Here is a 13,096-nt window from a genome sequence, read left to right on the forward strand (position 1 = left end):
ATGGCTGTTCCCCAGGGAGCCAGAGAGGAGCTCCAGAGCAGGAGAGTCATTAGAAGTAAGGGAGGGCAATTGCTCAAGATTATGGCACTGGCAGATATCGGCAAAGGCAGACACAGTGAGCGGCCCTGAGCATGGCTCAGCTGTGGATTACAGCCCAGCATTGCACCTCCATCATCTCTCACACCCGAAATAACCCCAAAACCAAAACCACTGAGTATTGCACCCACTCTGTCAGGCCAGCTCCCATGGCTTGAAGACCCCACATGAATAGCTTGGAAGCACCCACCAAAAGCAATCAGGATATCATCCCTACCACCCTACACTTTGTGCTCACCATGGCCTAGTGTAGACCACCTGTGAAAGCCCAAGTCCAGACCCTATGGAGTCCACACTAAATGCATCTTAGGAGATTCGGCTTTGAGCGACTTGTTGGAAACACTCAGCCTGCCACTCCTTTGCACCTCCATTTCCCAGTTACAGGAACTGGTATGAGAGCTACTGCAATAGGCGGCTGAGTCACACCAGGTTGATGTGCCAACTCCTTCTGCCACCAAATGTCCCAGGAGAAGGGGCACACTGCAGCTGGCAGATGTGACAATTTGCACCTCTCCAGGTACTGGCCCTTCCAGGCAGGTCCCATCCAAATGGCTCATCTCAGCGCTTGGGAGTTTTAAGTCCTTCTTAATCCATGTAGTCCCATGTGCTTTTTCATAGTCTTCAAACCTGTATGAATGGCTAAGCCCTCTTAGAGTCTAAACACAGAGTTATTAAAGTTAATTACAAATAAGAGACACATCCTGGCTTTGAATAATACTTAAACCCCACAACTTCTTGGAGCTTTGGTAAAGTTTCTGGTGATACAGTAAAGAAGTCCTCAGCTCTTTGCATCTTTTTCCCAGCACCGTAAAGAGCCTGTTGACCAGATTTAATGTGCCTGCTGTGCCTTCTGCACTGCTGGTGCAGAAAGAATGGTGAAGTACATCACCAGCGTTCATCAGTCCAGGTCCTACAAACCCGGCACAGGCAGGAAGCCGCAAATGTGGCGATTCACATTCCCACCTAAAATGCTGCAAGAAATTCAATTGAGCATTTGCAGCTATTAGCTGGGAATCTTTAATTAGCTATCCCAACATCATAGCAGTGCCAGGGCTCAGCTGAGACCCTTTGACCATGGCACATTGTGCCCTCCAAGGAGCCCCACTCCTGCAATCCCGCTTGGCCTGCACGTAAACAACCTTCTGCAAAGAAAACACGAGGCAAACGGTCTATGGGTGCCATGACATTGCAGACACAGCCTCGCCTGCCTGTTAGCGTGATCCTCTGATGGACCAGGTGGGAATTCCTCATGGCAAACCAGTTGGAATTAAGTACTGGTCAGCAGACAACAGCCCCAACAAGTAATGGGGGTGAATCCATCCCCAGCACAACTGGACTGGCACTGGTGATGTTAGGCTGGCAATGAACGTGGTCCTCAGAGGTTGGACTACCACCTAGAGGCTCGCAGAACGAGAAGTGCTGTTCCAAATCCATCCAAGGTTAACCTGTAATCCAGAGCGCGGGTAAGGGGTGAAGCCAGTTTAATGGGTGGGATTTGTCTGCTCAGAGCATCGACATGAACAAGCTGGAGCCTGCATGGTGTAATTTAACAGTGTTTAACATCAAGGCTGCCGTTCCTATAGCTACTGGAGGAAGCTTAGCAACCTCAGGCGCTGCTCCTGGGGCACTAAAGTCGAGGAAGGAGAGCGCAGGGATGCATCACCATCACCCATGTGTTAACCCTTTGGACCCTATGCACTGTACTGATCTAAAACTGAAAGTAGATCTCACATGGGGTGTTTTCTTCTGAAAACACATGTATTCGGTGCTTTGTTAGTACCAGGTTAACTGTTTCCTTCAAAAAAATAGCAGCAAGTAGTTGCCTCTGTCATTGTTCAAGGGCTGTGGCAAGGTCTCCCCATCAGACACAGGCTCTGCTGAGGACTGATTTAGGTTTCACCAAAGGCAGCAGGACTGTGCGTGGGTCAAGTCAGTCCCACATTCCTCTGGATGCCTTTGTCCAGCAGGACTTGCCTCTCTAAGCTGAGCACAGTTTCAGGGCTAACACCAACCATGTTCTTTTCCTTCTGCGTTCCCAGGTCCTCCCCACACTTAGCTGACCAACGCTGGCTTAGAAGGCTTCTCCTCTCTCAAGAAAATGGGGACTGACAGTGAAAACCCAGTCCTGAGGAATGTGCTTCTCAGCTTCAACTTGCTTCTGCTGGGCGCTGTCCTCAAGCCTTTTGAGTGCCGGCTGGAGGTGACAACAGAGCCGGCCAAGAGGCCAGCGGTGGATGAGGAAGGTGGCCTTGCCAACTGCAGCCCATCCATCAAAGAGCAGCCCATGGTCTTCCACCATATCTACAACATCAACATCCCCCTGGACAGCTGCTGCTCATCCATGTTCAAATCTTCAGCCGAGGAGGTGAGTTCAGAAGACGACCGGCTGGCAGAGTACGCGGAGCAGACCTCTGACAGCGAGAGCCGGGTCACCTTCACCCACAGGATAAACTTGCCCAAGCAGGCCTGCAAGTGCTCCACCTCTCTCCCGTCCCTGCAGGAGCTGCTGAGCAGGATTGAGATGCTGGAGAGAGAGGTCTCCATACTCCGGGACCAATGCAACTCCAATTGCTGCCAAGAAAATGCAGCCACAGGTAGTAATGCCGTCCTGTTAGCTCTTGATGGGGACTGAGGGCTTGAGCAAAAGGCAGGAGAAGTAAATACAAATCCAGTGATGTCACTCGGAGTGGCGACGCAGGAAAACCAATGTTCACCCATAGTGCAGCTGTGGCTTTAGGAAAAGCCCAGCTGAGGTCCTCCAAGGCAGGAAAACCCCCAGGAGGGATTTGGTCACTTGAACCCTCATGCCCTGCTCGCTGCAGAAACCCCGTAACAGCCACCTAAAGTCCCATGAAAGATAAAATTACCACAGGTAAGGGGTAAGCAGGGTGAGAGATCTGCCACCATACGTGGGACAGGGACGAGAGACCTAGCTGCCACGCTCCTGAGCTGTCCCTGGGCTGAAGGCAGCACCATGGAAGCCAGCCATAAATCCCTTCACCTCCTCTCTGAGAGGAGTGAATGTGCATGAAAAGCTGAGTTTAAAAAATAAAAAAATATAAAAAAATACAGGGAATAACTTCTGTTGCCATGAAAGATGCATCCAAAACCTGTAACAAAGGCACAAAACCATCAACAGGGTACTTCATCTGAATAACAACGTGTGCAGTCTGTGCAGCTCTCTGAGAGCCCTCATTAGGGTTACCCCACCTAAGATGTCCCCTCGTTTCACCACGGCTGCTTCTCAGAGCCAGGGAAGCAGCACGTAGTTGATGAGATGGGGTAAGAACGGTTTGGGCTAGAGGCTGCATTTCGGCAGCACAGGAGCTAGCACGCTGATGGTTTTCCTTACGTCTTGGGGAGGTCGGTAAGAGGGGCTGTCACAAAGGGCATCCATCCCTCCTGCAGCCAACCCAGCACGGGGCTCCGATACAGCAGGGCTTCTGGTGGGAAAAGCCAGCAAGTGAAGAGAGACGCACAGGGCATCTTTCCAGGGGCAAACAGCTTTTCAGGCCAAGAACAACAACAGAGAGGAGGAAAAATCAAAAGCGACCCTTTTCCTTCCGATGCCCACTGCCTTTTTTAAGTTCTGCAGCTATTAGTGTGATTTTTCTGGTGGTACCCCAAATTCTCTATGTTGAGGACTCATTAAAATGAAATGGGAGTGACCCACACTCAGCTCACCAAAGCTGTTCCAAGGCTGTGTGGGTCGGGGAAGGAGAAACCGGGGCAGGACACGCAGTGAGGTGGCTCAGGCTGACATCTCCCGTGCAGCCGGAGGAAGTCACTGCATTTCAGGCTGTGGGCTCAGCCTCCACCACTGCCCCTGCGGTGTGACAGTCATCAGCTGTGTTAAAAAAAGACAAAATTGAAAACACCCGCATGTGCCACTGCTGTGTGCAAAGCAAGAGTTAAAATCACGTAGGAAACGCAATGGGAAAAACTTGTTTTAAAGGTATTAATTTGAAACTCCAATGGGCCCATTTGTGTCACCTGCAACATACGCAGACAGTCTCATTAAACATTCATCGCTTGGTGGAGTCTCCACTCCAATCGCAGATGCGCTGAGCTAAAACTGGAGTAATTTCATTTCTTTTTACTGGAGTTGCTTTCAATTCACTGCACTGCAGAGGAGATCAGGATTCCAACTCTACCGCCTGAGGCTTTTCCCCAAGGAAAGCCACTCTCTTCCAGCACACCTACAAGCATTCTTTCTCTTTTGATAACTCAGCTAGAGGCTGAGATCTGAAGAGAACCTGATCGCTACTCCCAGTGTTCACAGTTTAGATGGGAACCATCCCGCAAAGTAACACAAACGGGTCTGTCTGACACAGCGCGTTAAACCCCTGTTACGTGAGCATCTGCTGCATCCGGCATAGGAGCTGCTCAAGGAGCTCAGCTGGGGTGGAAAACTTAGTTGTGGGACAAAAAGTTATGCAGTTTGGGGTCTTTGTGGTGCAGAGGTTTCCCAAGAGTTGGAGAAAGCACAGAAAGGGTTTCTGCTTTTCCTCGGTTCACAGGAGGAAGAAAAGCAGTAAAAATTAGCAAGGAAATATTAGCCCAGCTGGGGTAAACCCCAAGCTGGAGCAATGGGTCCATGTTGAGAGGCAGAAGAGGGGAGTGTTGGCAATGTCGGAGTAACTGGTGCCTTTGTCCCTGTGCATCCCTCCTCATCCCTGAGTGTTCTGTTCAAGGCCCCAGCACACCCAAACCTCTTATACTTTGTGCAAAGCCAACAGCTCCCTCTTAATCAGGCTCACCAGGATAAGGATGAAGATCATGTCTTTGGGTATATACCAGCTTCTTGTAGGAGACAGAGCAAGTAGACTGGGACTTCTTACATGTGAAAAGGAACAGAGGGTGGAGAGGAGACAGAAGGAGCCCATTAAATCATGGCTGGTGCAGAGGGCTTGGCCAGGAAAGGCTTTTTGCCAGTAAGAGGTCTAGGGAGGTTCCCACTGCCAGAGTGCTGAGCTGAAAAGAAGCCAAAGGGAGCACTTGCACCCCAGCAGGGCTGATGGAGGCCAGCACTCTCAAAGGACAAACACCTGGGGTCCCACCCAAGCCCCACTATAAACCCATATCACCAGTTCTGCCCCTGCCAGTCCTAAAGCCACCAGCTCCCCAGAGCTGGGTATGCTCAACCAGAGGGAGGACCATCCCCTGTTTGCCACACATCTTGGCCCCTTCCCCACAGCCCATAGACAGGCTGATCCGGGGACAATGCTGCCCTTTTGCCCCTTCCCACCCAGTGGGGCTCTGACCCTTGGTCCCCCATCCTTGCAGGGCAGCTGGATTACACCCCGCAGTGCAGCGGCCACGGGAACTTCAGCCTGGAGTCGTGCAGCTGCGTGTGCATGGAGGGCTGGGCGGGCAGCAACTGCTCCGAGCCCCGCTGCCCCCGAGGCTGCTCCAGCCGCGGCGTCTGCCTGGAGGGCCAGTGCATCTGTGACAACGACTACGGGGGTGAGGACTGCTCCCAGCTCCGCTGCCCTGCCGGCTGCGGCTCCCGCGGGCTCTGCGTGGATGGTGAGTGCGTCTGCGAGGAGGGGTTCGCCGGGGAGGATTGCTCCCAGCTGCGGTGCCCCCGCGACTGCTCGGGGAAGGGCTACTGCATCAACGGCACCTGCGTCTGCCAGGAGGGCTATGCCGGCGAGGACTGCGGGTCGCTGCACTGCCCCAACGCCTGCAGTGGCCGCGGGGTCTGCCAGGATGGTCTCTGCGTCTGCGAGGACGGCTACGAAGGACAGGACTGCTCGGCAGGTAGCGGGGGGTATGCGTGGGGAGAGCCAGGCCATAATGTATGAGCGAGGGCTTCAAGATGCCCAGAGCCCCATGGGAGCACCGCAAAGCCTGGGAGAAACCTATGCATGGCAAAGCATGTCACAGAGGACCTGCTCAGGCTCTGCAACTTGACTGCCTCCCTGTTGTCCCTGCCGCAGGCAAAAGTTTGGGAGGAAAACAAAAGGCACCATTTGTCTCAACATTGGTGGCAAACCCCTGGTGCAACAGCAGCTGCAGCCAGGTTCTCCTGAGCCTTTGCCATGCTACAGCAGTTAATATGCCTGCAGATAGTACATAACTGCCAGCCCAAAGCCCATGCCCATGTCCCACCAGCAGACCCACGCACCCTTCCCCACAGCTGGGTGGGAGGATAAGCCATGCACACCCTGACACTCTCCTTATCTCTGCCCTTCCCATCAGTGGCTCCTCCTGAAAACCTGCGAGTGACAGGGATCAGCGACAGCTCCATCGAGCTCATGTGGGAAAGCCCTGGGGCAGCCACTGAGTACGTGGTCTCCTACCAGCCAGCAGTCCCGGGGGGCACCCAGCTCCAGCAGCGGGTGCCTGGGGACTGGAGCAGCATCACCATCACAGAGCTGGAGCCAGGCGTTGCCTACAACATCAGCGTCTACGCAGTCATCAGCGATGTCTTGAGCATCCCTGTTACCTCCAAGGTGATGACCAGTAAGTATCCTAGTGCACTTATAGCTTGGCACCCAGATAACCAGAGGTGATGCTCAAGATGGCTCACATTTTCATAGAACCACAGAATGGTTTGGGTTGGAAGGGACCTTAAAGCTCATCCAGTTCAACCCCCAATGCCATGGGCAGGGACACCTCCCACCAGACCAGGCTGCTCAAAGCCCCATCCAACCTGGCCTTGAACACTTCCAGGGTGGGGGCATCCACAGCTTCTCTGGGCAGCCTGTGCCAGTGTCTCACCAACCTCATGGTGAAGAATTTTCCATAAAAACCTTCTAGCAGCAGAAAATAGAGACTTCAAAAAATACTGAGGATATTTTTATCCTCATTTATATCTGTATAGGGATATAGGAAAATGGGAAATGTGCCCACCCTCTGCAGAAAGACTCAGTCTTCTGAGGCTGAGTCTTCTCAGACTCAGTGAAAACCCAAAGGACTAAAAATCAAGGAATCTTTCAGTGTTTGATTGAAGCCCCCGGAATATTGCCCAAAATACCTTACACTTTTTTCCTCATAGAAAATATTGCAGTATATCACAGAAATCACAGGCTCTCCTCCCGCTCCTAGATGGGTTCCCCATGATGAATCCCAATGACATGGGTGATAGTGCAGCAAGAGGGGATGCTGCTGTGCATAGTCCTGACCAGGACCATGAAGTGCAGAGGAAAATGGGAGTATTAAGCTGTAATGGCAATCTCCAGAAAGGATCCTAGGAAACTAAAGATACAGAGGGCAGGGAAAGACATAAACTACCCAAACACCCCTTTTGCAACCCCCTCACTAACTCTGCTCGCATGGTAATGCAGTGGGATGCTTTGGTGTCCAGCAGCCAAGGCATTTCCCTCCTCTCCCCCCAGCCTGCCCAGAACGGGGACAAAGGGACTGCTAGAAGCTACCAAAAGGTTCCCCGTTTTCATTGCCTAGATAACAGAACAGCCACAGGGAGTGGGATGGTGGCAGCAGCACCCACACACCCCGCTCTGCTCACCACTCCCTGCTCCCTTCCAGACCTCGCCATGCCGCAGGGGCTGAAGTTCAAGACCATCACAGAGACAACGGCAGAGGTGCAGTGGGAGCCCTTCTCCTTCCCCTTCGATGGCTGGGAGATCAGCTTCATCCCCAAGGTACCACTGCTGCACACACAGCATCACAGGCTACACCCAGTCACCCTAAAAGCACTGAGCAGGTGGATCCTAAAATAGCTTCCAAATACCTCCTGCCCCAAAAAAACCCCGACCTCTGTTTGCAGTTTGTGTGTTTCACATCAGACAACCCCAAACACCGCAGCCTCAAATCGCCAGCTTGCATTTCCCCAGCAGTCTTTGGTGTCAAGATATACACGTCCTCAATGAAATTCCCCAATAAAATCAAGAGACAAGCATCTAAATAAGTAAATCTTCCAGCCTCACTGCCTCTTGCTGTCCCCTCCTTTTTCCCCCTTCCATCTCCTTTACTGTGGCACTTCCTCCTCCTCCTCTTCCTTGCCCCTGTTTTCTGCACGCTAAGCTACCCAAAGCACCCTGGATCAAACCGAGCACCCACTGGCTCTCAAACAACCTTCATCATCCCCGAGTCACACGCACAGCTAATTCCTGCCACGGAATTTTAATTGCAGTGATGAACAGGTAGAATTTGTGCCAGAAAAGATGAAAGGAGGAAAATGCTGCCCCAAATATCGCATATTTTCTATGCGCAGCAACAAAAATTGTACATCAAGTATTTAATCTATATTCATAATTTCTACACCATTTAGCCATAAGTATAGCTTCAATTGTATATGGAGCCTCTTTACAAGAGCATTCAAGTCCCAGCAGTAAAAGAAATGCTGATTAAGGGCTCAATTATGCCATTTTCACTTGTACAAAACCCTCGCTGGAGTCAAAGGCAGCTCCGGGCAGTGGAGAACTGCAGAACTTGGCCCCAAAGTTTTAAATGCTCTTAACTGTAAAGTACCATTACGCAGCACAAAGCAAGGGCCAATTTCCTTAAATAACTCATTCCCTCATTTCCAAAAAGGCTGCAAGGTTCTAGGTGCAATTTTGGGCACATCCACACACAAATTGTGTCGGAAATCGAAGTTCAGGTACTGCAGGTATAAACCCCAAAGTAATTTTCATTCCCCGTCAGGATAAAAGCTGAAACAATAAGGTAACATCAGGGAAGAGCTTCTGGTAGCAAAAAATAGCTATCTTGCAAACATTTCACTGATACTCGGGAATTAACTCAACAGCATCCCCCTGAAGCAGATAAATGGGGATATATCCATTTTAGGATGAAGAATCACCAGCATAGAAGCAAACTTTTCCTCACAGAGTCATCAGCAAGGGATTTTTTTTTCTCAAGCCAGCCCCAAAATACAAGCCATTGGTCCTCCTTTTCATTTCTAAGCTTGAAACTTAAAACCATGCACAAACATGTCAGGCTTTAAAGGAGGCGATAAGTTGCTGAAGGATGTCTGTTCCTGGATGCAGGTTTTTGGGGTGGGGAAGGGTTGTATCTCACTGGGCTTTGTAGTTCTTGCATCCTTCAGTCAAGCACATGGTCCTGCACCATGAAGGCACCTCCTTGCCCCTTGGCTCTCAAAATTGGCCTCTCTCGTTTCCAACGCCAGCTTTTCTCCTAAAATAAGGCAGAGGGTGCTGTCTCCTTTGCTGCCCGAAGCAACGCTTGCTTGGGCAAACGCTAAACCATAGCCACTCCCCAAATAAACATAAAATCTATACCCGGAGGCTAAAAACAGCAGTTGTAGCAGAAGCATCACAAATAACCTCTATGAGCAAAATTGAGCTCGCTCTGCTTTCCCAAAAACTGGGTGAGAGGATGCTAATTTGGTCCTCTGCATCCCTGAGATGTTCTCACCCCCCAAAAGTGGGGTCAGGCGGGGATTGCCCATCTGTTGTATGTGCTGAGGATGGTGGGGAGGAAGGATGAAGAGAAGACGGATTTAGAGAAGAAAATTAGGACAAATACGATGGCAATTTGTGGCTAAAATGGAAGATTTCCTGTTTAATGAGAAAAGAGATGAATATGAATTGAGAGCCATGTGCAAAGATTTGTTTAGTGTGTTATTAGTGAAGACAGCGCAAGAAAAGATCCTTTGTCCAAACATTGGCAGGAAAGGTGACATTTGCAGTTGCTTAAAGCCTTAGAGGTTTTTCAGAGTAAAACCGCAAAGTATAATGAGTTTAGTAAAGTTACTTAAAAAGCAGGGGATGCCAAAATAAAGACCTTACAGTTTCATACCTATATATGAACAGCAGAAGGCTCCTGGCACCTGAACAGCAGGGAAAAGGAGACCAGCCCAGGTTTTGGTTTTATTGCCTTTTCTTTTCTGGAGAAGAGCAGACACACAGTTGGCAAAATACAGTAGTTGTGGGGTGGGATGGGGTGGAAGAAGGGATGAGGGGGAATTCCTCAGTCCAGCAACGTGGGTGCTCCACGCTTGGTGGGAAACTTCACCCTGGATTTCTGCACCTCCACAGTGGCACGTGCCTGGGCGAGGATGCAATTAAGGGGTGCAGGGCTGGGCATGGAAGGATGCGATGTGGGGAGAACCTCCTCTCCATGCATCAGTCTGGCCAAAACACCATTTTGTTTGGTTTTTTTAACACTTATTTCCACTCCCTGGCAGAATAACGAGGGCGGCGTGATCGCCCAGCTCCCCAGCACCGTCACCACCTTCAACCAGACAGGGCTGAAGCCGGGGGAGGAGTACACCGTCACCTTGGTGGCCCTAAAGGAACAAGCCAGGAGCCCTCCCACCTCCGACAGTGTCTCAACACGTGAGTGAGAACAGCCCCAGGGCAGCACAGCAGCGCCCAGGGCTTGGTCCCCAAAGTAAGCTCCCAGCAGCAAGAGCAGGCTGGTATTGCATGGGCAGGGGTAAAACTAACACCACCTAACTGCCCAAGCTACAGGTGCATTGCAGCAACAGCTTCTTCAAGCAGTATTTCGTCCTGCTCCCTCCCAGATTGCCACAAGCACAGAAACCGTGGCGAGGTTAATGGGGTTGGGAGCGAAGGCTCAGGTCTGCTTTTATTATATAGCTGGATAAATTCCTCTTCGCTGCTAATCTCACATTTCAGAGGCTGGATGCCCCCAAGAAACATCTCTATAAATGTATTGCCTACTCATATATAATAGATTAAAACTCCCTCCTGCTTTTGTGCTACTAAATGCCCTCTACTCCCACCAATTCAGGCAAATCAGGCAGCAGGGCAGGGAGCCAGGAACAACTGCAGCTTATTCGACCCTCCTAACCAGCTTATGTGACTGCTCACTGCTCCATCCCATGGGCTAGAGGAAATTCAACCAGGTTTTCTTCTTCTCAACGAAGGAGACAAGGCGATGGGCAGAGCTCGCTGGGGAGAAGAGACTCGCCATGCCAGATCTGCTGCAGCCTGCCTTGGCAGCCAGGCAGACGTCTACTTCCATCCAAGCTGTTGCAAACAGAAACAGCCTTTAAATCACTGCCAGAGGGTTATAACAAGGTGATGCTCTCTCCAGGCTGCTAATTTCAGACAATGGTGAGAGCAAAGGGAGGATCCCTCCACAAGCAGCAGCTTGCTGCAGGTCTGAGGTTGCTCTACACAGTCCTCTCCTCCTGCTTTGCCTCCCCACGCTCAGCTTGACATGGCTTAACAGAGACATCTCCTGGTCAAGTCCAAATCTTCCCTTCCCTAGCAAGTCAGAAGAAATAAAAGAGAGGTTGGTACTTCAAACTCAGTGGTCGACCATTGCAGGGGAGCGCAGATGGCGTGGTGGGGTCCCACCTCTCCATTCCCTGAAGACCTCTCCATGCTGGTGTGTCTGCTCTCCTCTGCAGCACCCCTGTAGCTTTGCCCCCATCATCCTCATTCTGCCTCAACACCTTGTGCCGGGATCAAACAGCAAAAGCATGGTTTCATGCTGCACAGTCAAGTGGCACTTGACACTTCCCAGTACCACCTGGATGACTGGACAACTTGAAGCAGTTGGAGATTCAGGGTTTGGATGGTCCTGGCTGAGCTGGACACCCAACTCCTAACTAAACATCCTGCTTCCCTGCTGTCCTCCCTCTCTCACAGGTGGTTGGTTCCCAGATCCCAGCCAACTGCTCCCAATTCCTCTACATGTCTTCTCTAACCCTTCCTGGTCCTTCCCACCCCTGCCCAAGCACATCGTCCCCAGGACTTCCCACCCTGGCTTGCAGCATTCAGCCCATCCTTATTCTATAGTGTCATTTCTCTAATACATCTAGTGTGTTAGATGCACTTGCATGCAGTATAGCCTGAGTTACAGGACAAGCATGTTTTTTTCCCCACCTTGTGACCATGTAAGTGATAAAAGGGGCTGCCCAGCAGGCTCCATGTGTCAATGGTGCCATGGCACAGGAGTGATGGCCAGACTTGGCCCATCGTCCATCCATGCTCAGTTAGATCCTGCTGCACTCGAAGCATCCATCACCCAGTCTTGAACACATGATCTCCAGAGGCTGAGTGTTGGCAGACGCAGAGGAGGGAAGAGCCCACATTCCCTGCAAAAGAAAGCAGAAATGTTCAAAATAGCATCCCAGTAGATCCTTGATACGAATTTAGCTAAAACCCCTTTATGAGGTTTTGGTGGACGGCCACTGTAACCCCTGTCTCAACTAGTGACAAAGACTCACCAGAGCAGTTGCGTTTTCTCCTCTCTCCCCACTGCTGACATGTCAACAGCTTTACAAGCTGATCTCTCAGCTTAACTACAAACCAGGAGCTGGCACCAAAACAGGAACATTTCTAGAGACGTTCCTCAGTTCTCAATGCTTGGATCAGTCCTTGGTGCCATGTTATTTAACACATTGTCAACGCCTTTCGAAAGAAATAATATCATTGCTGATAAATTTTGCGAGTGATGGAAAAGCTTGGAAAAGAGTAAATTGAGTGGAAGGAGATCATCAATAAGAGCAGTTTGAATGGGTTGAAGAGCCGGGCGCAAAGGAAAAGTATATGTTTTTCTATACACGAAGTACCAGCAGTTATCTAGGAGCAAAGAAAATGGATCACAGTTAAATGTAGGGGGTTTTATCCTGGGAGATGCTGCCTGAAAAAGCCAGGGAGGAATTGTGGCTGATAACCAGCTCAAAGGAAAGGCATGAGTTGCATTATAGCTGTAATGGGTATCAATGGGAGAGCTGCTGGGTCCTGCTCTAGTGTCCACAGCTTGGGAGAGACATTGGTGAAATGAGAGGGTTCAGGAAAGAGCCGGGAGATCGGGACAAGGGACTGGGAACTCACCAGGGACCAAACTCTGTGAGTACCTTGGCGGGGGTGGTCACATCTCTTCCCTGCCTCATCCCTGATTGTTAATTCGGGCCACTTGGGAGGCTGGGCTGAAGCATCCCCGAAGCTTGGTGTTCCCAGAGCCACGACCCTTCCCTATCCAGCTTTCCTGAAATAACAGGTGCTGTTTTCCCCCGCTCTGCTCTGCAGTCATCGACGGCCCAACGCAGATCCTGGTGCGGGACGTCTCCGACACGGTGGCCTTCGTGGAG

General features: G+C 50.9%; 1 protein-coding gene across 1 annotated transcript in view; it reads left to right on the top strand.

The window, feature by feature from the left end:
• Window positions 1–2,194: 2,194 nt before the first annotated feature.
• The window catches only part of TNR (tenascin R), a 28,944-nt gene continuing 18,042 nt past the window's right edge, over window positions 2,195–13,096 (top strand). Inside the window, exons 1-6 of the mRNA XM_010189550.1 lie at window positions 2,195–2,690; window positions 5,383–5,859; window positions 6,301–6,564; window positions 7,591–7,706; window positions 10,214–10,364; window positions 13,035–13,090. Of these exons, the coding sequence (XP_010187852.1) occupies window positions 2,195–2,690; window positions 5,383–5,859; window positions 6,301–6,564; window positions 7,591–7,706; window positions 10,214–10,364; window positions 13,035–13,090 (1,560 nt within the window). The remainder of the gene's footprint in view (window positions 2,691–5,382; window positions 5,860–6,300; window positions 6,565–7,590; window positions 7,707–10,213; window positions 10,365–13,034; window positions 13,091–13,096) is intronic.

Source organism: Mesitornis unicolor, unplaced genomic scaffold (assembly GCF_000695765.1).
Source record: "Mesitornis unicolor isolate BGI_N332 unplaced genomic scaffold, ASM69576v1 scaffold9938, whole genome shotgun sequence".
NCBI classification, from domain to species: Eukaryota; Metazoa; Chordata; class Aves; order Mesitornithiformes; family Mesitornithidae; genus Mesitornis; species Mesitornis unicolor.